Source organism: Caretta caretta, chromosome 3 (assembly GCF_965140235.1).
Source record: "Caretta caretta isolate rCarCar2 chromosome 3, rCarCar1.hap1, whole genome shotgun sequence".
NCBI lineage: Eukaryota > Metazoa > Chordata > Testudines > Cheloniidae > Caretta > Caretta caretta.
The window spans coordinates 210,641,953-210,667,065 of NC_134208.1; the positions used below are offsets into that span (position 1 = coordinate 210,641,953).

The 25,113-nt window shown below is 44.3% G+C and overlaps 1 protein-coding gene across 3 annotated transcripts; it reads left to right on the plus strand.

Annotated features, from left to right (window-relative positions):
• The first annotated feature begins 467 nt into the window (after positions 1–467).
• Positions 468–24,124, plus strand: ENTPD6 (ectonucleoside triphosphate diphosphohydrolase 6). Of its 3 annotated transcripts, none has more exons than XM_075127322.1 (14): positions 468–488; positions 3,098–3,410; positions 5,396–5,472; positions 6,525–6,668; positions 8,660–8,735; positions 10,557–10,592; positions 12,474–12,562; positions 13,252–13,331; positions 14,367–14,431; positions 14,927–15,028; positions 18,810–18,950; positions 19,476–19,532; positions 22,010–22,122; positions 22,218–24,124. In XM_075127322.1, the coding sequence occupies exons 2-14, from the start codon at positions 3,152–3,154 to the stop codon at positions 22,305–22,307; spliced, it is 1,329 nt and encodes a 442-aa protein (XP_074983423.1). In that variant the 5' UTR covers positions 468–488; positions 3,098–3,151; the 3' UTR covers positions 22,308–24,124. The 3 variants fall into 3 exon arrangements, with proteins under 3 accessions (XP_074983423.1, XP_074983422.1, XP_048698218.1); XM_075127321.1 differs by lacking the exon at positions 468–488 and adding an exon at positions 620–740; XM_048842261.2 differs by lacking the exon at positions 468–488 and adding an exon at positions 1,198–1,527.
• The last annotated feature ends 989 nt before the right edge of the window (positions 24,125–25,113 follow it).

Sequence of the window (25,113 nt, forward strand, 5' to 3'; positions counted from 1 at the left end):
GGGGGTCGGAGGGGGGCTGGGGGGAGGGGCTGAGGCGGGGGGGCTGGAAGGGGTTGGGGGTCGGAGGGGGGCTGAGGCAGTGGGGAGCGTGTGGGGGGAGGCTGGAAGGGGTTGGGGGTCGGAGGGGGGCTGAGGCAGTGGGGAGTGGGGGGGGCTGGAAGGGGTTGGGGGTCGGAGGGGGGCTGAGGCAGTGGGGAGTGGGGGGGGCTGAGGCAGTGGGGAGCGTGTGGGGGGAGGCTGGAAGGGGTTGGGGGTCGGAGGGGGGCTGGGGCTGAGGCGGGGGGGCTGGAAGGGGTTGGGGGCCTGAGGCGGGGGGGCGGAGGCCGGGAGCGGAGCCTTCCGGAGGCCGCGGGGGGGCGGGGCTGGCTCGGGCCGCGCCTGCGCACGGGCTCTTGGCCGCCGGGCCTGCCGCTGTCCGGGGATCCCGCGCGGGGGGAGCCCGCGGGGGGGTTGCGGGGCGGGGCCGAGGCGGCCCGGGGGCAGCGGGGGTAGGTGCCCCGGGGGGCCGGCGGGGCTCGGGGGCGGGTGCCCCGGCGCGTGTCCTGGCCTGTCCCGGGCCGCCTCGGCCCTTCCTCGCCGCGGCCGGGAAGCGCGCGGGCCGGGCCGGGCCGGGCTGGGGCTGGGGCCGGGGCTGCGCGGGCCCGTGGGCGGGCCGTGGCCGGTGGACCAGGCGCTCCCTGCCGGCTCCGTTCGCGGCTGAGCGCGCTCCTCGCCCGGGCCAAGCCCCTGCCCCGCGCCCGGTGAGTCCGGCCCGGCCCGTGCGGAGGCCGCGGTCGGGGCGGGCGGCGCTGGGGGGCCAGGCGGGCGGGCGGCGCTGGGGGGCCGGGCGGGGTCTCTGGCGGGTGTTCAGTCCCGCAGGCGGCGCTGGGGGGCCAGGCGGGCGGGCGGGCGGCGCTGGGGGCCGGGCGGGGGCTCTGGCGGGTGTTCAGTCCCGCAGGCGGCGCTGGGGGGCGGGCGGCGCTGGGGGGCCGGGCGGGTGTTCAGTCCCGCAGGCGGCGCTGGGGGGCCAGGCGGGCGGGCGGGCGGCGCTGGGGGGCCGGGCGGGTGTTCAGTCCCGCAGGCGGCGCTGGGGGGCCAGGCGGGCGGGCGGGCGGCGCTGGGGGGCCGGGCGGGTGTTCAGTCCCGCAGGCGGCCCAGCGGGAAGGCCGAGCGCCGCGCTCCCCGGGCGCCGCGGATGAATTGGTCGCTCTTCGTTTGTACAGCCCGCTGAACAGCGGCGGCTGCTGATGTGCGCCTGTTAACGCGACGCTTCCCTGGGCGATTGCTTTCCCAGCACGCCGGAGGGCTTGTGGCTCCTCAGAGACCAGCCCATTTGTTCGCGCACGAGCTTTCCTGAGCTGCAGCCGCTTCATCGGATGCAGGCAGCGGAAAATACTCTCAGCCCCGGTTAACACCTAAAGTACCTTAACCCATGGAGTTGCCCGAAAAGAATTAACTGCAGCAGAAAAGGGCGCTCCCGCCACCCATGTGGCAGGTGCACAGAAGCAACATACACTGGGGGAACAAACTCAGGTTTTACAAGAGCAGGTAACTACCCCCACGCTTCTCCCAGAGCCAGGATAAAACCCCAGGGCGGTTCCCGCTGCTTTGACCCACAGAACCAGGCTCAGAGCGAAAAGTAGAACCTTCTTTCTGAAATATTTTACATACCAGTTCAGTTTTCCTTTATATCCTTTCTCAGTTGGCTAAACTTGCTGCTGCCATCTGTGCTTTAAGATACTTCGATGGAGTTAATCTCTCTTGGCTCAGGTCTCCCCACCTTCCTAGGTTGCTCTTCTCCCCTCCCTCCCCCCCATTTCAAGGCTACAGTTTCTGCCCTAGCCTTACAGATTTCATTCCATGTTTCTTCCCCACTATACTTTTTAAATTCATATGGACCTCTTTTGCTAGCAACTCAGCAGGTCCATACCTTGTTACGCTCTGGGGATTTGCAGGGAGGGGTTAAGAGAGTTCCTCAGCTCGTGGCTTTCTGTCATGTTAGATTGCGATTCCTACAAAGGACAGCTCACTTACCCACTAGATGAGTGGTCGGGGTCACCAATGTCATCAGATGTTTGGCTGCGTGTGTGTTCTCCCTGTGTGCTGCCCCAGCTCTGCTCAGACAGCTGGCACGGCAGACCTCGAGCGAACCGCCCAGCGTCCACAAAATCCATGAAGGTGTGAAGGCGCCCGGCCGGGTTGATTGTTGATGAAGCAGAGTAGTAGCACTTGGCAGACTCTATGAGGATACTAAGACATGGATGCCTGTGAAATGGACGCAGCTCAGTCAGTGATGGGACTTTCCACTGCTCCCTAAGCTGGCCAAAGACACTCCCTCTGCGATGCATGGTTATACACTGATACAAACAAATTGCTTTAGCCCAGGCTTCAGGCCTCTAATACAAGGCTGTATATTTCAGGCCCTCTTCCTACTAAAACAGTTAATGTTCTCTCCGCTCCATCAGTTTGCATTTGTGCAATCTTTCTGAACAACCGCTAAGCTAAAACAGATGGCACGTGTATGCGTGGGAGTGACCCTGTTATCTTATTTTGATTCTGCTTTTATGTCTGCTTGTAAGAATGTATTATGTGCAGGGGTGAAACTAACTTAAGGGACTTACCAGTACACAGGGCGGCCAGGGTCCTGAGCAAGGGGGGCTGGGGACAGCGGCTCTGGGCCCCCAGAAGGGGGCGGGACCTTGGGCAGAAGGGGCAGGGCATGGGGCTCCAGCCGCTGGTGCAGTAGCGGTCGCGGCAGCCAGGGCCCTGGGCCCTTTAAATCACCGCCGGAGCCCCATGGTAGTGGCGGCAGCAGCAGCCGGGAGCCCTGGGCCCTTTTAAATTGCCAGGCCCCGGGGAAGCTGTCCCTTTTTCTGCGCCCCCCCACCCCCCCTCGCAATCAGCGGCCCTGCCAATACAGTCAACTGTGAGCTGTAGCTCACGAAAGCTCATGCTCAAATAAATTGGTTAGTCTCTAAGGTGCCACAAGTACTCCTTTTCTTTCTGCTCTTACCGGTACACCATACTGGACCATGCCGACTTATTTTCACCTCTGATTATGTGTGTCATAGTAATGTATAAAGAGTTAAAATATGTTTTTCTTTTTCTTTGATTGTAGAGTGACATGGAATCCACACTCTTGGAGTGAAAGAGAAGAAGCGACATTTGATAAATGGAAGCCATGAAGATACCAAAACTGTTCTATGGTTTGGGGATTTTTGCATGTGTAGCTATTTATGTGGTTTATATAAAATGGCATGTGGACTCCAAACCAATCTCGGCTATAACAGAAGGTGCTACTGAAAGTAGGAGAGACGAACTAGACCATCCGACTTTGACGACTGATCATGCAGTGTTCTATGGAATTATGTTTGACGCTGGAAGCACTGGAACTAGAATACATATTTTTAAATTTACACAGAAATCAAAAGGTATGACAAGCTCTTTAAATTAATGCTTTTTTTAATTTCTCTCCAGGCACCCTTAAGAAATTAGTTAAATCTTAATTAAAGTTTCTTGGAGACCATCCTATTTTAAAACCAATTTGTTCATCTCAGCCCCTGACTTGGTGATTATCGCTGTTAGACAAATATGACTGATCAGCTGTACTTGTATAGCTCTCATTACTGTAATATCTGAGGTCCTCATAAACAGTAGCGCCTCAGTCCTCAGTACACTGCTCTGAGAACGAGAGAGCGTAAGTGGCTTGACCAAGGTCACACAGGGAATCTGTGGCAGGGCTGATCTCCTGTGTCCCAGACCTGTGACTTAGCCACTGGACATTCCTTTGTCTGAACTTCCTGGAAACAATAGCCTCCTCTGGTGCTCCAGTTCAGCACAGTACATAAGCACATGCTGAAATCATACTGATTTCAGTGGGACTTAAGCACATGCTTAAAATTAAACGTGTTTACATACTGTGCTGAAACTGGGCCTAAAGCATTTTAGAGAAACAAGACACTAGTTGCCACACACTAGTTCTGCCTTGTAGTAACAAGCGTCAGTGATTTAAATGTACTGCACAGTGAATCCAGTCAAAAAGACTAAATGAAGAGAACGCTAAGGACGGAAAGTGAAGCACTTTGGTCACTAAATGCCAAAGTTACTTCCCTACACGATGGAGGCCCAGATCCTCAGAGGTATTTAAGTAGCCAACTGCCATTGATTTCAGTGGGAGTCAGGTGCTTAAATACCTTTGAGGATCCGGGCCTAAGTATTAACAAAGGATTTTGTTCTTCAGTCTGTTAGTGAAGACATGGAGAATTTTTGCTCCCCCCCACCCCCAAATGTTTTCATAATTAATGAATAAAACTCAACAAGCTTGAATCCTAGTTTTGTTCTAAGTGTTTCTGTGGTGCATGTACAATAAAGCAGTGCTTTCAAAATGAACATTGATAGATACTTGTAAGGGAGGCATCATGGATAGAGTGTGGGACCTGTACTTAGATGACCTAGGTTTTGATCTAGTTCTTCTGCTGTCTTGCTGAGTTTCACTAGAAATATCCACTTAACGTCTTTGCCAGTCTGTACAGTCACACTAATCCCATATCTCTCCGGGCTCTTGTGAGACTTTGTCAGTTGGTTTGTGAAGTTCTATAAGATCCTTGGGTGGAAGATGTTGTATGAGTGCTAAGAGTATGGTCTCCCGAATATATGATTTAGGGACAGATTGTCCTTATCTAGGTGAGCATTTACTCACGCGAGCAATTCCAGTGACATCAGTAGAACTGCTCATGTGAGTAAGGGCTGCCCTATTCCTCACACAGTTCACACCCAGTTCACACATCTGAACTGTGTAATTTTACCTTGGTTTCCACAGATCAGTTCATCATTAAACAGATGATTCTTATTCTTTTACAGCAAGAAAATAAACCTTTTAATTGCATTGTAGATAACTTTTGGCAGTGTCCTTGAGGACAGAAACTTGGCTGTAACCATATTTAAACATTATGGGTGTGATTTTCAAACATGCTCAGCATTAGCCTAACTCTGCTTCCATTGATGTAAATTGGAGCAGAGTTAGGCCAATACTGAGCACTTTGAAAAGTTCCACCCTTGTGAGTTGGACTGTTTTGAAGGTAGATTAGCCTTGGTAATAGAAAAAGTGAGGACATGAAATAAATTCTGAGAAACTTGGATTCTTACTGTTCAGGATATGAGCAGAAACCAGCACCTGTCTATCAATTAATTGTGACTCCTAAAAAACATTTTGGCAAGGGTTGACCCCCCCCTAATAACAGGTGCATTTTAATAGTAAGGCTGCCTTTGATTTTCCCCTTTAGATTAGGCTTAAGACTATTCCCATTAGCCTTAATTATGCAAAATTAGCATATAAAGGTTTAACTTGCAAAATGATCTTTTATTTTATATCAAGATTTATGCTTTCTTACTCTTAAAAATTATTGCTTTTGCACAGAGACTCCTAAATTAACCCATGAAACATTTAAAGCACTGAAGCCAGGACTCTCTGCTTATGCTGATGATGTTGATAAGGTAACTATGCTTTTTTCTAATTGTGAAAAGATGTCTGATAGAAACTCACTCTTTATGTGCTTTGCAAATGAAGCAGTGTTGAATATTGCTATAGTACAGTAGACTCCTCTTTGTACCAGAGTCTTTCTGATTGACTTCAATGGGAATTTGGGGCACTTGGCGTCTCCAAGAATTTCCCAGCATCTTGGAGTGTCCAACCCATGTGCTAAAAGCATAAATATTTCTACTAACTGATTAACATGACTACATTGATAGAAACAATATTATTGTCTTCCTGGAAAAGGATGGAACAAGTAATGTACCATGTTTCATCACTTTCATGATTGATAAATTTCCAAATTCCATCAGCTAAACAGTCAGTTAAGCCTCAATTCAAGACTGCATAAAAGCACATGCTTATGTTATCTCCTGGATAGGGATTCTTCCTTGAATGTTGTGGCCTTTTCCTGTCTCTGCATAGTCTTCTATCCACAGAGTCCAAGGCCAGAAGGGACCATTGTGATCATCTAGTGTGACCTGTAGCGCAGGTCAGAGAACTGCCCCAAAGTAGTTCCTAAAACACATCTTTTAGAAAAACATCCAGTCTTGATTTTAAAATTGCCAGTGATAGAGAATCCACCACAACCCTTGGTAGATTGTTCCACTGATTGATTACTCTCACTGATAAAAAATTTATTTCCAGTCTGAATTTGTCTAGCTTCAGTTTCCAGCCGTTTAATTGATTATACCTTTCTCTGCTAGATTGAAGAGCCAATTATTAGATATGTTCTCTATATACATACTTAGAGACTGTGATCAAGTCACCCCTTAAACTTCTCTTTGTTACATTGAGCTCCTTGAATCTATCACTATAAGGCATGTTCTTTGTTCATTCTCATGCTCTTCTCTGAACCCTCTCCAATTTATCAGCATCCTGTTTGAATTGTGGACACCAGAACTGGACACAACTTTCCAGTAGTGGTTGCAGCAGTGCTGGATACATAAGTAATATAACCGCTCTACTTCTGAGATCTAACAAAATGTCTGTATTGCTTTTTCCTCTCTCCTCTTAGAGTGCTCAGGGGATACAAGAACTTCTAGAAGTTGCTAAGGATGAGGTTCCTATGGAGTTGTGGAAGTTTACTCCTTTGGTCCTTAAAGCAACAGCTGGTTTACGGCTGTTGCCAGGAGATAAAGCTCAGAAGTTGCTGGATAAGGTAATTATTTTTTCTTTACACTTCAGAGCAGAATTTGGTCCACTATAGAATACATACACTTTTTTCATATGCTGCTTTCAGTGTAATTTAAATATTCCATTTTTACCATTTAGACAGTATAGCAGTGCTCAGTTGTTTGATCACATAATACATTGCATGTAAGTCCTAATACAAGACATCAGTCCATTACAAAAGGGTGAAGACTTCATGGTACTAGGTTTGAATGACTAGCCTCTAGTGTTCAGCCTTTTGTATCTAAAAACTGTTTGTAACCATATTTAAAAATAAAAAAATCTTTAATATGAGTTAATACTGTGTAGGTATTTTAAAGAACTTGTCAAAAATATTCTTGGCAAGTAATATTTTTCTCAGTATTGTTGATACTGTTGGAATCAAGATTGTAGGTGTTATCAGAATTAAAATGAAATAGTGCATTATTCAAAAACAACAGATTAATGAGAGCTACAGAAAAGTCCATCCACAACTAACTCCAGCTATAGAGTAATTAGTCTATGTATGGACCTTGATTTAAATGAATATTTTTGGGCATCCTAAATGTGTTTGAGTTAAAACTCATTATAAATATGTCACATGTAAGTTTGAGGCATTTTTAGCTATTGTCAATGGTTGGTTTAGTACTTTAGATGTCAGTTCTTCCTGGTTTTAATCAGGGTCCTGTATTTTTGAAAGTTCACTGGCTACTGAATTAGCCACGCAATAAATATGATGAGGCCGAATAGTTCTGCTCAAATAAGCTTTCATTTTTAAAATTGGGTTTCTAGCCCTTATGGTTGTGGGAATACCTATCAAATGTGCACTGGTGCCATATTTTCCAGAATTTACAAGCAGCATGAAACAGTGGCTCTGAGAGAAATGTGAATTGTCTCAGTCAGCTCAATGTGTGGATTCTGAAGCCTAATGACAACTATTCTAGTACTGATAATTTTAGCAGAAACATCCAGACAATGTGTTTAGCAATCATTGTGGGTTACAGTGTTGGATACTGGGGCATATCTGGTTAGTTACAAGAGTGGTGAATTCCGATATCAAGCTCCTCCTCTATCCAAAAATGTCAGTTTACCTCTGACCCAGTTTACCTCTGACCCAGCATGCCCTCATCTGTGCTAGATGTCTCGCCCACTGGATGCTAGAATCCCAAACTGCTTCTCATGCTTTTCTGGTGCCCAGAGCCCCAACTGTCCCATCCTATCTGTCAGCCTCTAGCTTCTCCCTGACAGCTGCACCCTAGAAGTTGAGTGTTAGCAATACAAAAGTCTGCAGCACACTGGAAAGTGACAATTCCAGGGCAATGTGAAATTGAACTTAATATCAAAGTATATAACATAAGAAACTGACTTTATCCCTCATTTCCGTATTGAATTTAGTCAAAGCTGCTGCAGAATTTCCAGTTTGACTTGTACTGGAAGCTGAGGGGTCTTGCTGCAGAATCTAGACTAGAGAATGTGGGACTTTGGCTTTAACTTCCAGTGTAGTCATGAGGCATTACTGTGCCCATTAGTAATGTTTTTCGCCAGGGTGTTCTTTAACATGTCTTTCTCCTGCCTTCGTCTTTACACACCCCGTGGGCTCCATGTTGCAGTCGCCATCCTTCTGGCTAAACCAGATTCCCTTCAAGACCCCATCAACATTTGTCCTTATTTGTCCAGATTGGTTACTGTTGAACAAAACGAGGTATTGTCTTGGGGTGGAATCCACTGGCTGTGGAGCGTTGCCATGCGGCCTCTACTAACCCTGTCTCTGCATCGCAGTACAAAGCCATTGACTAGATTGATAACGTCGTTAGAAAGCTGAGCAGTGGTTATTACAAGCTGGATTCCAAGAGCTGCTCAGCGCATGAGACTCCTCCTGACTTCAGTGAAGGTGCTCAGCAGCACTCAGGATTTGACTCGGAGGCAGTAAAATGTTATACCACACACCTATCCCTGTCTAGCAAAAACTTCCACTGATTTTATCTTTTCCTTTACATTTAGGTAAAAGAAATTTTCCAGGCATCTCCTTTCTTTGTAAGGGATGACTGTGTCTCCATAATGAATGGAACTGATGAAGGTAGGCTGAATTTCTGAGGCATGTTTTTTATAGTCTTACACATGAACACTTGTATAAATAGGTTGACAAAATTGCCCCAATCCTACAGCTGGATCCTCTAGTCCAGACTTTTGCGTCCGAGCTGAGTCACCACTGATGTCAGTGGAAATCCACGTGCATGTGGATCTGTGCTAGCAGATCTCATTGCTGGAGTGAGGCCAGTGTTTGTTTTTAATTTGCGCCAACCAAATTTAAAATTGTGCCGACCAAAAAACGTTTGAGGTTTAACATTTGACTCCTAAATAAGTGGCTTGATTTTAAGTGCTTGAGCACCCAGCAGGTTCAGTTGAATCAATGGGAGCTGCTATGTGCTCAGCACTTCTGAAAATCAAGCCATGTTTTTAGTACCAAAATATAGATGTGGAAGCCTGAAGTTAGGCTCCCACTCTTGAAAATCTTGGCTGTGAATTGCCTTACAGTAGACAGTATTAGTTCAAGTTGTTATGTAATCCAATTCTTAACTGTAAATGTACTAAGATTTTTTTTAATATTCTTAATAGTCTGTAAATGTGAATTAAAGCTGAAACCCTGTTATGCAAGAGAATGCAAACTGAAATTAGATAGGTTAAAATAAAAAGAATGCTGAAGTTGGGTCCAAAATTTGATCTAACTTTATAAATTTTCAAGGAAAATCTACCAAATTCTACATATCAAATGTTGTTCATGCTGCTCAGATAGTAAACTTTAAAATAGCTCCCTTTTTTTGCTCTGTGACAACAGTTAACTAGCACGTGCACTGGGCTTATTCCCGGCGGTGTGCTGATATTTTAACATTGATTAAGTATTTTAAGTTGTTAATGAGGCCTATTCATTTCTTCTATTAATAGGAAAAGACAATGTTTGTGAAGTGGGAAAAGGACAAAATTTTCAGTTCTCCAAAGTTCTTGGGGGAGAAAAATAGGAAAATGAAGAAAACCCAAATTCTTAGTATTTAAAAAGGGAATAACTTTAAAATGTCTTAAGTGTAACAAAATTCAGTCAGTTCAGCCCAGACACCAAACAGGAGTTGCTCTACAGCATGAAGGATCGCTTATTTGTTGATCTTTTAGCTAAAAAATGAAAGCTTTAGAACAAAGCCTTTGCTGTTGATCCACGGATGTGTTTAATCTGTAAAGTAAAGTGGTTGCCAACCACTTCACGCAGAGGGACTCTGCCAGTTGGCTTGGATGTTATATAAGCGCTTTGGGACAGGGAATGTCTTTTTGTTCTATGTTTGTACAGCACCTGGCACCAGGGGGTCCTGGTCTGGGGCTCCTAGGCATTACAGATAATTAGTAATAATATAAATGTTGGCTGCAGAAGCATGTTCTCCATGTTTAAGGTCCCTAACTTTATGTTTATGATTCTCGATTTTTATGGAAGTGTTATTTCTAAAGTCTGTGGGTCTGATTCTCAGGTGCTGCAAATCTGCATAGCTCCATTGAGATTAATAGAACTATGCTAATTTACACCAGCTGAGGATTTGGCCCTTCGTTTCTAATTCTTTTGAGGGTTGCATTAGAGAACTACTTGCTAAAGGGGGGCATGTGATTGATGGTCCTTTTGCATTTAGTCTGGTGTAGGGTGACAGACCCAATTTGCTGATCATTTAATCTAAAATCTGTAGCTGAACTGTTGAAAAAGACAGCTGTATTTAAAAAAAAAAGAAACAAAACCTAAATCTCCAGTGACAAAATCTAAATCAAGAAAAATGTTTATGGTTTAACTCGCTGTTTGACATTGTTGGACATGAGCAGATGACGTTGTCTAATGGCATGTCTCTCTGGAATGTTCTCTTATCAGGAATTTCGGCCTGGATCACGATCAACTTTTTAACAGGTATGTGCATGTGTAGCTGTACCTGATATCCTGCAGTTTGTGCAGTTTTCCTGTCTTCAGTGTCCCTCCCTTGAGCTTATATATAATGGATGCCACCGGGAGCTGCCCCAGGAAGCGCCGCCTCGCCGGCAATGGTGAGCGGTCTGTCCCCGATACTGGGACAAAGGGTGTCCCGACCGATGTGCAGTCGGGACGTGGGACAAATGGGTTAAAATCAGGACGTCTGGTCACCCTAGTTGTAATTGAAATCAATGTATTTGAAAATGTAGAAAAACATCCAAAAATATTTATAATAAATTTAAATTGGTATTCTATTGTTTAACAGCGCAATTAAAGCTGCAGTTAATCACGTCTTTTTTTAATCTAGTTAATTTGTGTTGCATTAATTGCTTGAATTAACTGCAATTAATTGACAGCCCTAATTCCTAGTATTTATACTGCGGGTGCTGCCGTTATCAGGCAGGCTGGACACTTACACAGTGTGTGCACATGTGTACTGTGGGTTCACGAGAGAGAATGGAAATTAAAGAAGCAAGTGTGCTCCCGTGCATCTAGACTATTTGCTTCAGTGTTGTGAAATTAAAATTTAGACACGGGATATAATTTTTCTAAACAGAGAGAAAATAAAATGGCTTAAAACAGTGGTAACGGCTGTGTCTACACCACAAAGGCCACGGCAGCACCTCCGCAGTGCTGCATCTATGCTGCTGTAGCATGGACATTTCCGACATGAACAGAAGGGGGCTTGTCTGTTGATGTAGTTAATCTGCCTCCCCAAGAGATGGCAGTGTAGACTAGGCCTAAATTTCTCTTTGAAGAACAGTATTTATGGCTCCCATTTTACAGACTTAAAGTTCAAGGGATTACTCACATACCTAAAAGTTAAGCATGTGTTTAAGTCTTGGTGGGCTCAAGGCCGAATAGTAGTAGTTTGGGTTTTTGTGGGTTTTTTTTTCTTTTTCTTTCTTGATTTAAGGATCTAAGGGGAAAAAAACAATGATTATTTCCATACTGTGAAAGGTTATCTCTGTGCAGTTTTCAGAGTAACAGCCGTGTTAGTCTGTATTCGCAAAAAGAAAAGGAGTACTTGTGGCACCTTAGAGACTAACCAATTTATTTGAGCATGAGCTTTCGTGAGCTACAGCTCACTTCATCGGATGCATACCGTGGAAACTGCAGCAGACTTTATATACACAGAGAATATGAAACAATACCTCCTCCCACCCCACTGTCCTGCTGGTAATAGCTTATCTAAAGTGATCATCAGGTTGGGCCATTTCCAGCACAAATCCAGGTTTTCTCACCCTCCACACAAATTCACTCTCCTGCTGGTGATAGCCCATCCAAAGTGACAACAAACAAAGTTGTCACTTTGGATGGGCTATCACCAGCAGGAGGGTGAAAACCTGGATTTGTGCTGGAAATGGCCCAACCTGATGATCACTTTAGATAAGCTATTACCAGCAGGACAGTGGGGTGGGAGGAGGTATTGTTTCATATTCTCTGTGTATATATAAAGTCTGCTGCAGTTTTCATGGTATGCATCCGATGAAGTGAGCTGTAGCTCACGAAAGCTCATGCTCAAATAAATTGGTTAGTCTCTAAGGTGCCACAAGTCCTCCTTTTCTTTCTGTGCAGTTTGTCACTCCATCCAACTAGTCTGCCTTTCATTTGTTTTTATAGTTGGCCAAAAACCCAGGTAGTTAATTACAGACTTGCTTTCCGCTATATGAAAACTAGTTGTAACTGTTCATCTCTTATTGTCTATGGGAGGATGGATTTTTTTCCCTTTTTCGTAGCCATGTTTGTTTTTATTGCTTTATGGCTTTGAGTTATTACTGACACACAATGGCTTTCATTATGTCACATGATTCATTTCAGGTAGCTTAAATGCTTCAAGAAAAAGAAGTGTAGGAATGCTGGATTTAGGAGGTGGATCAACACAAATGACATTTCTTCCAATCACTGAGGTAAACTGAACACGTACTGCAGGGAAACACTGGTTTTAATGAGCAGGCATTCTGCTATTCTTGCAAAAGAATTGAGGCTGTTTGTGTTACATGAAGGCGTGCCTCCTACTTGTCTCTTAACAAATCTGGAGTCACTTCCTCCTAGTTGCCATGGTACAATGATGGTGGTGTCAGTGATTTGCGGTCAAGAGAAGACAAGTCTTACGTGAGCTACTTTCTGGTTAGGAAAATCACAATCTTTCTGTAGTTTCCATTTGTGTCCATAAAGTACCATGCAGTGGGGCAGGATTGATCTTTCATCCAAAGGGGTTCAGAACTGAAATAAGGGGCCATTGCAGGTTAGGAATGAGGTGCATTGATGGAAGTCATGGAAAGAAGTGTGTTTTGTTTTGTTTAAAATCCTTATTTGCATTGGTTTGGTGTCAATATAAATGTTTGAGCTGATGTGACTCTGTAGTGTCAGGTCACTGTTTTAACTCCTGTTCCTATGTTCTGGTCATCTCTAATAGATCCAGGGCTAGTCTGAGACTAGTCTGTAAATAACTTATTTCCACAGCCAGCCATGTTGCAAATAGGACTTCTGTGCGGATGGTAACCTGTTTGTATGCTCAAATACTGTATTGTTACTCCTTGCTGTTTCTGGACGTTCCAAAAAAATCTTACAATGACTTCTTTGTTTCTCCTTATAGATAACTCTCCAGACATCACCAGCTGGCCATATCACTTCATTTCAGATGTTTAACAACACATACAAACTGTATTCATACAGGTTAGCTGTGGGGGGAAAAGAGTGTCTGGTAAAGATGAAAGCCAATTATTGGATGAATGTGATTTACGCATGTGCTTAACTTTAAGCGTTTATGTGCTCTGCAGAACTGGGGATCTCACAAGTGTTTACCTCTAATACAAAAGCCAGAGAAATTGACTTCTGGAAAATTACTGCTCCTAATAGTCACACAAGTTTATTAGAGTGGCGGACACACTGTGACAACAGGAAGAAGATCCAGTCAGAGGAATCATACCACGTATTCTCATATAGCTACAGCCAAATAGACTCCACCTTAATTTTTTCCTTATTGTGCTTTGCTGTGTTGCAGTTTAGGTTTGCTTATTTTCTGCGTATATGTAACCATAACTATAACCCTTAGCTGAAATCCTAACACGCTCTAGCCGGTGCAAAGCTGATGGAAATTGAGTACTTTAGCTCGTTACCATTGTGATCAATCTGATTCCGAGGGTATCATGACAGCTGCGCAGCCTGTCATACACACGTTCTAACAGCAGCACAACAGAGAGGGGGTTGTGACTTGGCCCCGGCCGCTGGGCTGAAAGGGGTTGGGAGAGCTCGTTCCCATGGGCGGAGAGAGTGTTTCATGTCTCGGCGGGACGTTGTTCTGGGCTGGAAGAAGAGCTGAGATAATGCGGAGCTGTTGGGAGATGGGAGGAAGAACATTAGGGGAGATCCTGGAGGGCTGCTCCTCCTTGGCTGCACCGCAGTCTAGTTTTCTACACCCTCCCAAAAAAGACACCCGCCCTGATTTAGTTGCAGTCTGAACAAGCAGGATTTCACTCTGACAGTCCATCCACTGTCTTCCACTTGAGAGGAAATGATTTTGCTCGTTTGTCAGACTGTGGGAGAGATGTTGTTAATGGAAGTGACAGCTCGACCTTCACTCGAACCAGGCTATTCGCTGCTGCGTCGAGACGGTTTGCTGGAACCGTCCTGCAAATAGACATGACTCACTTGCCCCAGCGTGATGCCAGTAGAAGTGTACTCTTTCACAGCGGCTTTTCTCCTTCACAGCTACCTGGGACTTGGGTTAATGTCAGCAAGGCTTGCGATTTTAGGCGGCATTGAGGGACAAGCCTGTAAGTAATCCGGCACAGAGCTCTTACATTTCAGTGACTTGTAGGATAATTTTTATAGGCCAAATGATCCTTTGGGCCAGAGGGTCCCAACATCAGGTCCTTGCGCACTCCCAGTAACTTCATCCTTCCCCCATAGGTGCAAAACCCATTCTCTGGGCCATAGGAGCATAGCCTGTTATAAGGGGAAGTGGTAGTTCATTCACTTGCTACTCTCTCCGTTCTCAGCCTGCCCGTGCCATAGATGGGACCACTGCATGTCTCTGGGCACATCTACCAGCGAGATGGGTGTGGGCAGAGGATGGTGCTGTCAAAGGAAGGCATGGGCCATTACCAGTCCATATGGGGATAGGGGGGATGTTCAGGCCATGAGTGAGTTAGAAATTGCTGGGGAGGTGGGAGGATGCTGAGTAGGACTGTGGCCAGGAGAGGAGGGATTGGCAGTTGACTCTTCAGCATGTGTCTTAATGCTGCTTGATCTATTTCTTTCTATTACAGTAAAGGAAGGAGAGGAGCTGATTAGTCCCTGTTTATCACCCGGCTTCCAGTGTGAGTGGGAACATGCTGAAATAGTGTACAGAATTAAAGGGCAGAAGGCAGGTATAGTAACTTATTTCTATTATGTTCTAGATTTGCATGTTAAAATCAGAACAAACAGCATGCACTTTCTGGATCTCAGTCTGTTTGAGATATTCAGTTGTTTTGTTACTGTAACTTTGCTTTGACCTCAGGCTATTCCTGCCCAAGAGATTTTTCTCCCTTCATCCACACCCCATCTGCTCCAGTGTGTAATAGGGGGAGCTGCAATGAAGATTAGTCAATGGCATTTTAAAACCCATCCTGTCAAACCCAGGTCAGAGCACGTCTACATAACATGATGGTTTACAGTAAGAACCTCTGGAGCCCTGTCTACACTAGCCCTTCCATCATGTCTGCCACTGGAGGAGCTGCATCAGCGGGAAACTCTAAGAAAAAAGTCTAGCATAACCAGGTCCAGACACTTGGGGCCAGATTCTAGCTGTTGCAGATCAGCCTGCCACTATTGAAACCTGTGGAGCTAGGCTGATTCACACCAGATAGAGGTCTGGCTGTCCGAGTTTTCCAAGCCATTTGTGCTCATAGCATATCTACCTATTTTGCTGGGTTTTCAAATGGAAAGGAAGCCTGTTTTGCAATAGCGAATGAGTTTTCATTGCAGAAACTGTTGTTCCCTTCCCACAAACCTCCTGCTTTGCAGGCGTCGGTTTTGTACAGGGGATCTGAAAAAACCCAGATCCTGTTTTGTGTCTCTCAATGTGACGTTCAGTCATATATTCCCAAACCTTGTTCTTCATCCACAGTGCTCTTCTCAGTTGAAACAGCCTCTTTGCCTGCCCCCAGGCCCTATTTTCAATTTGAACTCGAGAGTATTTCTCAAATTATTCACATGCCACTCAGTCCTACCTTTCCCTTATCACGGACTAGGGCTGTAGATGAATTGCAGTTAACTCACACGTTTAACTCAAAACAATTAATTGCAATTAAAAAAATTAACCGAAGCAGTTTTAATCGAACTGCTAAACAATAGAATACCACTGACATTTATTAAAAGTTTTTGGATGTTTTCTGCATTTTCAAATATATTGATTTCTATTACAACACAGAATACAAAGTGTACAGCGCTCACTTTATATTTTTGATTATAAATATTTGCACTGTAAAAATGCTAAAAGAAATAGTATTTTTCAGTTCACCTCATACAAGTACTGTCGTGCAATCTCTTTATCATGAAAGTTGAACTTACAAATGTAGTGGGGTTTTTTTGTTACAAAACTGCACTCAAAAACAAAACAATGTAAAACTTTAAAGCCTACGAGTCCACTCGGTCCTACTTCAGCCAATTGCTAAGAGAAGCAAGTTTATTTACATTTACAGAAGATAATGCTGCCCGCTTCTTATTTACTGTATCACCTGAAAGATGAGAACAGGTATTCGCATGGCACTTTCATAGCCGGCATCGCAAGGTATTTACAGGCCAGATATGCTAAACATCCGTATGCCACTTCATGCTTCGGCCACCATTCTAGAGGACATGCTTCCATGCTGATGATGCTCATTAAACAAATAATGAGTTAATTAAATTTGTGACTGAACTCCTTGGGGGAGAACTGTATGTCTCTTGCTCTGTTTTACCTGCATTTTGCCATATATTTCATGTTATAGCGGTCTTAGATGACCCAGCACATGTTGTTCATTTTAAGAACACTTTCACTGCAGATTTCACAAAAAGCAAAGAAGGTACCAATGTGAGATTTCTAAAGATAGCTACACCACTAAACCCAAGGTTTAAGAATCTGAAGTGCCTTCCAAAATCTGAGAGGGATGAGGTCTGGAGCATGATTTCAGAGGTCTTAAAAGAGCAACACTGATGCAGAAACTATTGAACCCGAACCACCAAAAGAAAATCAACCTTCTGCTGGTGGCATCTGACTCAGATGATGAAAATGAACATGCATCGGTCCACACTGCTTTGGATTGTTATCCACTCATCAGCATGGTGGTTGAAGCATAAAGGGACATGAATCTTTAGTGCATCTGATATGTAAATATCTTGCAATGCCGTCTACAACAATGCCATGTGAACACCTGTTCTCACTTTCAGGTGACATGGTGAACAAGAAGCAGGCAGCATTATCTCCTGCAAATGTAAACACACTTGTTTGAGTGACTGGCTGAACAAGAAGTAGGACTGAGTGGACTTGTAGGCTCTAAAGTTTTACATTGTTTTGTTTTTGAAGGCAGTTTTTTTTGGTACATAATTCTACATTTGTAAGTTCAGCTTTCATGATAGAGATTGTACTACAGTACTTGTATGAGGTGAATTGAAAACACTATTTTGGTTTTTACAGTACAAATATTTGTAATAAAAATATAAAGTGAGCACTGTACGCTTCGTATTCTGTGTTGTAATTGAAATCAGTATATTTGAAAATGTAATCATGATCAATCACTTGACAGCCCTATTACTAATCCTTATTCTCCTAGTCATACCACACCTACAAATCCTTTCTGAATGATGTATTGTAACCTAGATGGGACCAAACTGGGGACCATCCAGTGTGCTGGCATGAGGGAGTAAAGAGGGTGTGGGAACCCCTGTATTTCCCTGCACTGGTGTGCCATTCCACCATTCCCTGCACATGGGGGGAAGCAGGGTCTGCAGTGCCAACCTGCAAGTACCCAACTTATTCAAGTGAATGGGACAGGGGAGTGAGCAGAGACCTGATCCCACCCCTCCCAGCACTGCCAGCCGTGTGGTTATACCAGTGCATTGGAGAGCATGTGTGTCACAGAGTCCCTGGGCGATGCTCTGGAACTGCTCCCTACGAAGCCAGTCAGGACTCTGGTGAAGTCTCCTCTGTGTGAGCAGCCTGTCTGCAGGCAAAAAGCTCACACGACTTCCACCTTCCTGAGTCTGACCTCGGAGCATTCAGCATCCTCTGCCCCTCCGTGCGCTTCCCACAGCGAGTCTGCCCAGGCGGGGTCCTGGGGAAGCCAGAGGGTCCTGCACCCCAACTTCACAGTCAGATGTGACTCTTAGCTAGCCAGTAAAACGGGTTTATTAGATGACGGGAACACGGTCTAAAGCAGAGCTTGTAGGTACAGAGAACAGGACCCCTCAGCTGGGTCCATTTTGGGGGGCAGTGAGCCAGACAACCACATCTGCACTTCACTCCACGTCCCCAGCCAGCCCCCAAATGACTCATTCTCCACCCCCTCTTCCTCTGGGCTTAGTACCTTTCCCAGGCCAGGAGGTCACCTGATTCCTTTGTTCTTCAACCCTTTAGCTGTCACCTTGCAGGGCGGAAGGACCCAGGCCATCAGTTGCCAGGAGACAGAGTGTCTGCCATTTAGGTATACTGGCCCTTGCTCTGCAACAATACACCCCCTCATCCAACCACCTAGAGACTTAAGAAATGCATAGGGGAAACTGAGGCACCCCTACAATATTCAGAGGAAACATTAAGAACAGTCCCACTTCATCACAATATGCTGCCAGCCCAGCACAGTTAACACTCTCCTGGGAGCACCAGAGAGCACAGGAAAGAGATTGTACCTCTCTAAGTCAGCAGCCCTGCAATAGTCTTACTGTGGGCTGCTTTGTCCACTGATGATCTCGTCCGTACTTTGGACCCATCTGGTTCCCACTGAAGTCAGTAAGTTTTGCCATTGGCTTTATCAGGAAGAGGATCTGGTCCTTTATTTCCATGGATAGTCTCTAGTAAATTAGAGCATTGCTGACCTAAGGGGACCAGAGGCCTTGCGGACCCTGAAGAAATTAAACGGTGGTGGTGGTGGTTAATCACCAGCATATGATTTGCTGGGTGTCTGTTTCTTTTAGGAGAGCATCTGTATGAATCCTGTGCTAACAAAGTTGCAAAACTGCTCTACAAGAAGGTGCATAAAACAGAAGCCGTAAAGGATTTGGATTTTTATGCTTTCTCCTATTATTATGACTGTGCAGCAGAGGTTGGTCTAATAGGTACATTTGTTTCTGATTTTCTTTGTAATGCAAAGGTAGCTAATGGGAGAGTTTGTGGCCCTTAAAAAAAAAATCCAGTTACTTCACAAAGCTATCAAGGCATTATGTCCTTGGTTATATAATGTACAGTTATATAATCTTTTTATAATCTTTTTTGGAAGATCGGGTACTATAAAATTATTTTGGAAAAAAGGCAGAGGGACTTGGAGGTCTGACCTGAAACAGTTTTCAACCTTTTATTTTTAATGACTAAATTTCAAAAGTAGACAGTGTCCTGTTAAGGCTAAAAAACAATTTTTTAAAAAAAGGACAGACTGGCTGAAGTTCCGCTTCTCGGTCCATATTAAGGCATCTAAATAAAGGCCTGATCCTGCACCAGTGAAGTTGGTGGCAAAACTCCCACTTACTTCAGTGAGTGCAGGATCCAGCCCTCAGTGGTCCAATTTCCAGAAGTGTTTAGCGCTCAGCATTTACAACTGACTTCACATGCACACTGTAAAACATGCCCTATTTCCCCCCTTCTAGATAAGGGAAAAGGAGGTAGCCTGACAGTCAGTGACTTCGAAATTGCAGCCAAGTATGGTAAGTAAAGTAAAGCAGAAAACACTGGCCAAGATTTTTAAAAGTGACTCATGATTTGGGGGCTGTCTCTTTTCGGGGGTGAATCTGAAGGATCTTAAAGAGGCCTTATTGTCAGAAAGCGTTGGGCACCCACTGTCGAAAATCAGACCCCTTCTAAAGTGTCTCAACTTGGGTACCCAAAAGTACTAGTTACTTCTGAAAGTTTTGGCCACAATTTTTCTAATAAGTCCTTATTTTTTACAAAGACGGCAAAAAAAATCTCACAATATAGATGTCTGAGCTCTCTTGCAATAAGAATAATAAATGTCATTTAGCAATTACCTTGAAATCGTAAGTGTAAAATAAGTGGAGTGTCCTCTTAATCTATTCTTATCCAGTTTATTTTTTCTTAAAGTTTATACTTGTGTTTAAAAGTGATCTGGAAAGAGGAGAAAATAGATTTTTACTTTTTTGGGGGTGGGGACTTTTTTGTTGTGTAAAGACGATCTGAAAGTTTTTTAAAAATCAGTAAATGTATTTGTTTATTAGAAACTTGGCTTTTTCCCCCCTCCTTTTTTCCCCCTCCTCCCCCGGAGACTCTGTGCATGACATGTTATTGTTTTGACATCAGAAATACCATTCAAGTAAAATCTGATTACTTGTGAAAGGAAGTGATTTTTATTCTGACTCTTTACATGCCTCTGGTTTTGGTAATGCACATTTAACTCAAATGGTTTAAAAACACTCGAGAGAGAAGTTGCCTTTGTGAAAGATTCAGCATTCTTGCCCTGTCAAGCAAGGGCTGAGATTGTTCACAGTCTACATCTCAACACTTTCATGAATTCTCCAGCAAAAACCAGCGATGATCAGGCTTGAAATTCCTGGTATTTTAAGGTCCTAAACAAGCAGAAAAAAGTTGTTTGATTCTACAAAAAACTTGCAGGCCCTCTTTAAATATCTGTAAAGAAGCAAAAAAAAATTTAAAAACCCCAAGACACAAGCCAGTTTTTCTTAGCTTGCAGAGGTATGTCACAAGTTTGTTTATATACCCAAATAATATTTACTAATATCACAAACTGATTGACTGGTTGATTATAAAATGTTTAATGCCTACAAGTCACCATAGGTAAGAATTTGTCTGTGGATATAAACTGTTGCTTTTCTGGGTTGCAGATTATTGCAGTACAGTAGTTAATTCTCTCTGCTCGCTTAAACACATCCATATCAAATAAATAGAAACGTTTATGCATCTGAGCAGTTTGTACATATTCTCTGCTAAAAACGTCTGTTAAATGTGCACTATTCCAAGACATTTCATTACGATTTGGTTACTTGGGATGTGTAAACGAGAGCAGAACCACTTTAATGTAGTGGAGAATCAAGCCCTTTGTCTCTTGACTACATCCTATTAACCTCCAGATCCTGCAGTCGCATCCTGGCACCCATGCAGAGCCTCGTCACCTTCAGGATCATTCTGCCAGTACAGTCAAGTACACTTTTAGGAAGTAAAGGTTTTCGCAGAGGGGTCACTGCCTCTTTGATCGCTTTACTAGACTTTGAATATGTTTTGGGGAAGGGAGGAGAATGCTTTTGAGAGAGGATGGCTGCGTAACAAGGTGCAAACAGATTTTGAGATGCGTACTCTTTTCTATATCTACCTTAGGCCTGGTTTACAAAGAAAAGTTCTATCCGCATAGCTACATCAGGCAGGGGTGTGAAAAAAACACACCCTGACCGATGTTGCTATGCCGACACAGCTGCCTCTATGCTGGAGGTTATGTTGATGGAAAAGGGCTTCTGTTGACATAGGCCTGGTCTACACCTAGAATATAGAACCATCTAGCTATGTTGCTCATGAGTGAAAAATTCACACCCCTTGAGAGTAGTAGTTCAGCCGACCTACGCCCCAGTGTGGTCATCATTAGGTCAGTAGAGGAATTCTCTGCTTCTCAAGGGGATAGGTTAACTACAGCGGCAGAAGACCCCATTCATCGCTGTAGCAAGTGTCTGCAGCGGTGCTGCCGTAGCACTTGTCGTGTAGATATAGCCAAGCTAACTTCGTTTCGAGGGCGGTGGTCCTAGAAACAGCATCATTCTGTCTGTTGGTATAGGTCGTGTCTACACTACAGAGCTATGCGGACACAGATTCCATAGTGTAGACATAATGTCCGTTGATGAAAGGGGTGTTAAGACTGGGGAGCCTAAAATTAGGCTCCTGAGTCCATATTTCCGTGCCGAAATAAGTGGCCTGAATTTCACCAGTGCTGAGCACCTGTCAATTTCAACCTTGGGACTGTGGCGCTTTTGAAAATAAGCTACTTCCGTAGGTTCCTAAATGTGGACTCTCTTTAGGCAGCTGTTTTTGCAAATCTTGGCCTGTTTTTCCTTCTTCTGTTTCTGTTCCACCCATGCACAGGGAGAATAAACTAACCTATCTTAGGGATTTGAATAGTCGTTTATAAATTGAAGAGTCAATTCTCTCTCTTCATTCTTCTTAGTGTGTAAGACCATGGAGGTGAAGCCGGGAGACAATCCTTTCCTTTGCATGGACCTCACCTATATCAGTTTGCTACTGCAAGAACTGGGCTTTCCAAAAAGCCAGGTGTTTCAGGTAATACTTCTCAGTGCTGTGTTGAGATGCCTCTCAACTTGCTAGTGATGTACACACACAACAATAGTTTTACTCCTCTCCTTTTTTCTTTCTAGCTTGCCCGAAAAATTGACAATGTCGAAACAAGCTGGGCTTTGGGAGCCACCTTTCACTACCTTGATTCACTTCACAGGCTGCAATATTAAGGCTTCTGGGCCTGAACCCTCAAAAGGATTTTGAGTACTTCAGTCTATGGGTACCCAGCCTAAGGGGACTTACAGGCGACTGATTTTGCTCACTCTTTCTGATAATCAGACCCTTTTAAAAGGTGATCTTAAGTTGGGTACCCAAAATCCCAATTTATGAAAATACAGAGCATGGCAGCTAAAGAATTCGCCATTGATCTTGCAGTGTTTGTAGAAGACTTGATGTTGAAGTAGATCATCTTGGTGAGAATTCTGGGATTCATTAAGGGGCTTTGTTCACAACGCAACTACAAATTCTATGAGAAAAGTACACCTTTGTGGAACATGTCTGTGTCATTTTTGCTTGTAATATGCTGAGGTCAATGTTAGAAATGGCCACTCCAGATGGACCTCTTCTTTTATGGTTCTGATTTATAATGTATTTCTTTGGTAATGGTCTCTGGTGAATTTTTAACTATTGAAATGTTTGAAAATTAATGTATGTAAGTGAAGACAATGGCATTGCCTAGCCAAGCTGCTGGTAAGAGCTGATGTTGGCTTTGGAATGCAGTGTGGGAGACTTGATTCTGCTGGAGTATGGCTAAGCTTTTGGCCCCCTATTCCAGCAGAACTCGGGCGTATTGTGGAGATGACGGGCACACTTAAGGATCTGAGCCACAGCCCATTGCAATCTATGGGAGCTCTTCATTGGCCCCAAAGGCTGAGGTACTTTAGGCACTTGCTGTTGGAGGTGGGGTGGTGGAACTCCATTTCAGTCCTTTAGGGGAGTCCCAGGCAGCATGACTTCACTGGGACTGGAAGGGAGATGGGGCTTTGGAGTTGGTACAGGTCTCCTATAGGGCTGGTAGCCTCCTGCTGCTCCCCTAAGATTTGCAGGGCTTGAGGGGCCAAACCCTTACCACCACTCCCAAGTGGAAGAATTTTGGAGGACACACTGCCAGAACCACCCGCTTCCTCAGGTCCCCTGCTGCTGGATTTCCTGGGCAATTGGTATTCATCACCCTAACATGAAGTGTTAACTAGTAAAACGGGTAGTTCCTAGATTTGTATGTTGGGAGTGCATCAGGGCATGTATTTTAATCTTCAGTGATGGTGAGAAGAATCTGTCATGTGGTTTTGTGGGGGGCAGTACTTACACACGTCCACATATACTTGAAATTTGTTGCTGCTTGAATAGGTGTAGTCGTTAATTAACATAACTTCATACAGGAAAAATCCTGAGCCTGGTGTATCTCTGGGTTTCAGAGGCGTGGAACCTGAAGAGACTCGCTATTAACCAGTGCTTGGAGTGCCCCTGTCTCCCTCGGATAGATGAATGTATTGTTGCTGCCCTGAGCATGGATTGCAGAAGCCTGAGCTGTGAGGAGGCAGGAGGGACAGCAGAGGTGGTTGGCACTTTGGCTGCAACACTTCTATCGGTGTACTGTATACAGGGGGACGGCTGTTCCTCACACACACACTGCAATAGGGAAACGATGTGTCAGTTATCCATAAGTAGTGGATTACGTCATGTTAATACGTAGTCAGCATAGACACTAGCCGGTTTTTAATATTTTATAAGGGCCTTATCCAAAGCCCCATACAGTCACTAGGAGTCTGTCCAAGGTCTTTGGGTTAGACCCTAATTGAATAAAGCTCAATCTTCATTGCCTGAGAAGCACAAACTTGGTGTAAAACCCATGTGGGGAAACTCATCAGATTTTTCTAAAATGTTGTTCTGCTTGTCATTGGCGTTTTTGTCTGTAAAGTAGCATGTATGTGACTGTACGATGAATATTTGAAAACTATTTTATTGGCAATAAAATTTTAATTATAAATTGGGATGTTTCCTATTTGGATTAATGCATGGTACTGTGGAGTGATTGTCTCTGTATAACAAGTCATTGCACTGATAATGAAGGTAAGCTGCTATGTGTTAATGGGAAAACACTGCATCTTAGCCTCTCTTCTATTGCAACATGGAAACTTCTGAATACATACCAAGGTCCTGGGATGAAAGTTGCTACATAAGTGTAAGATACAGTAATGGTATTTCCAGCTCTTTGTTTTGACCAGGATCATACTGATGGGCTTACCTTAAGAAGGGTTGGGCTTGGCTTCATTGCCATAAGTCATCTACTAACTGTCAAGGCTTAGGAAGACCATTTCCCTGTGGGTTATGATGTGCGTCTACTGGAGCGTCTTTCATCTTTCTCTGAAGCAACTGATGCTAGACACTGTCATAGAGGACACTGAACTAGATGGATCCCACTCTGGCAATTCCTTTGCCTTTAATATTATAGGGGCTGGTAGCAGTGTCTATTAATAAAGGTTGCCCAACACTTCCAATTTTAAGACCATGTATTTGATTGCTAATTACTTTGCCAAACTTTAACTATTTGGGCTGAAATTTTCCATGCTGCTTGTCTGTCTGAAACTGAATTATGTATTTATAGTTTTAATTTCAGCCAAACTATTCCATGGTTTCTGAGAACAAGGTTAGGGGAAAACGTTTTGCAACTTAAAAAAACCAAACCCTGGTGACCTTTTCTTTCAGAATCTCCAGCAATCCCATGCTTTCGGACAAGGACTTGACATAGGGCAGGGAGGGGCCTTTATTTCAGGGTTGTGCCTTTTTGCCATCCCTATGAAGAACTGCTCAGATTTGGCCAATTTACAGACTTCTGAAAAATCTCCATTTGTATCTGCTCAGTAGAGACATCTTAGATTTTAGCAGCTAGAAGTCTCCAAAGCTTCCATCCTCACTGAGCATGCTCCATCCCTTCACGGCTCCTAGTGTTAACCACACTGCGTATGCACCATTTCC

Coding starts and splice junctions, on each gene's coding strand:
- ENTPD6 (XM_075127322.1), top strand. CDS start 3,152: ATGGAAGCCATGAAGATACCAAAACTGTTCTATGGTTTGGGGATTTTT. Junction 12,563..13,251: donor CATTTCTTCCAATCACTGAG/GTAAACTGAACA, acceptor TTCTCCTTATAG/ATAACTCTCCAGACATCACC. Junction 14,432..14,926: donor CGGCATTGAGGGACAAGCCT/GTAAGTAATCCG, acceptor TTTCTATTACAG/TAAAGGAAGGAGAGGAGCTG.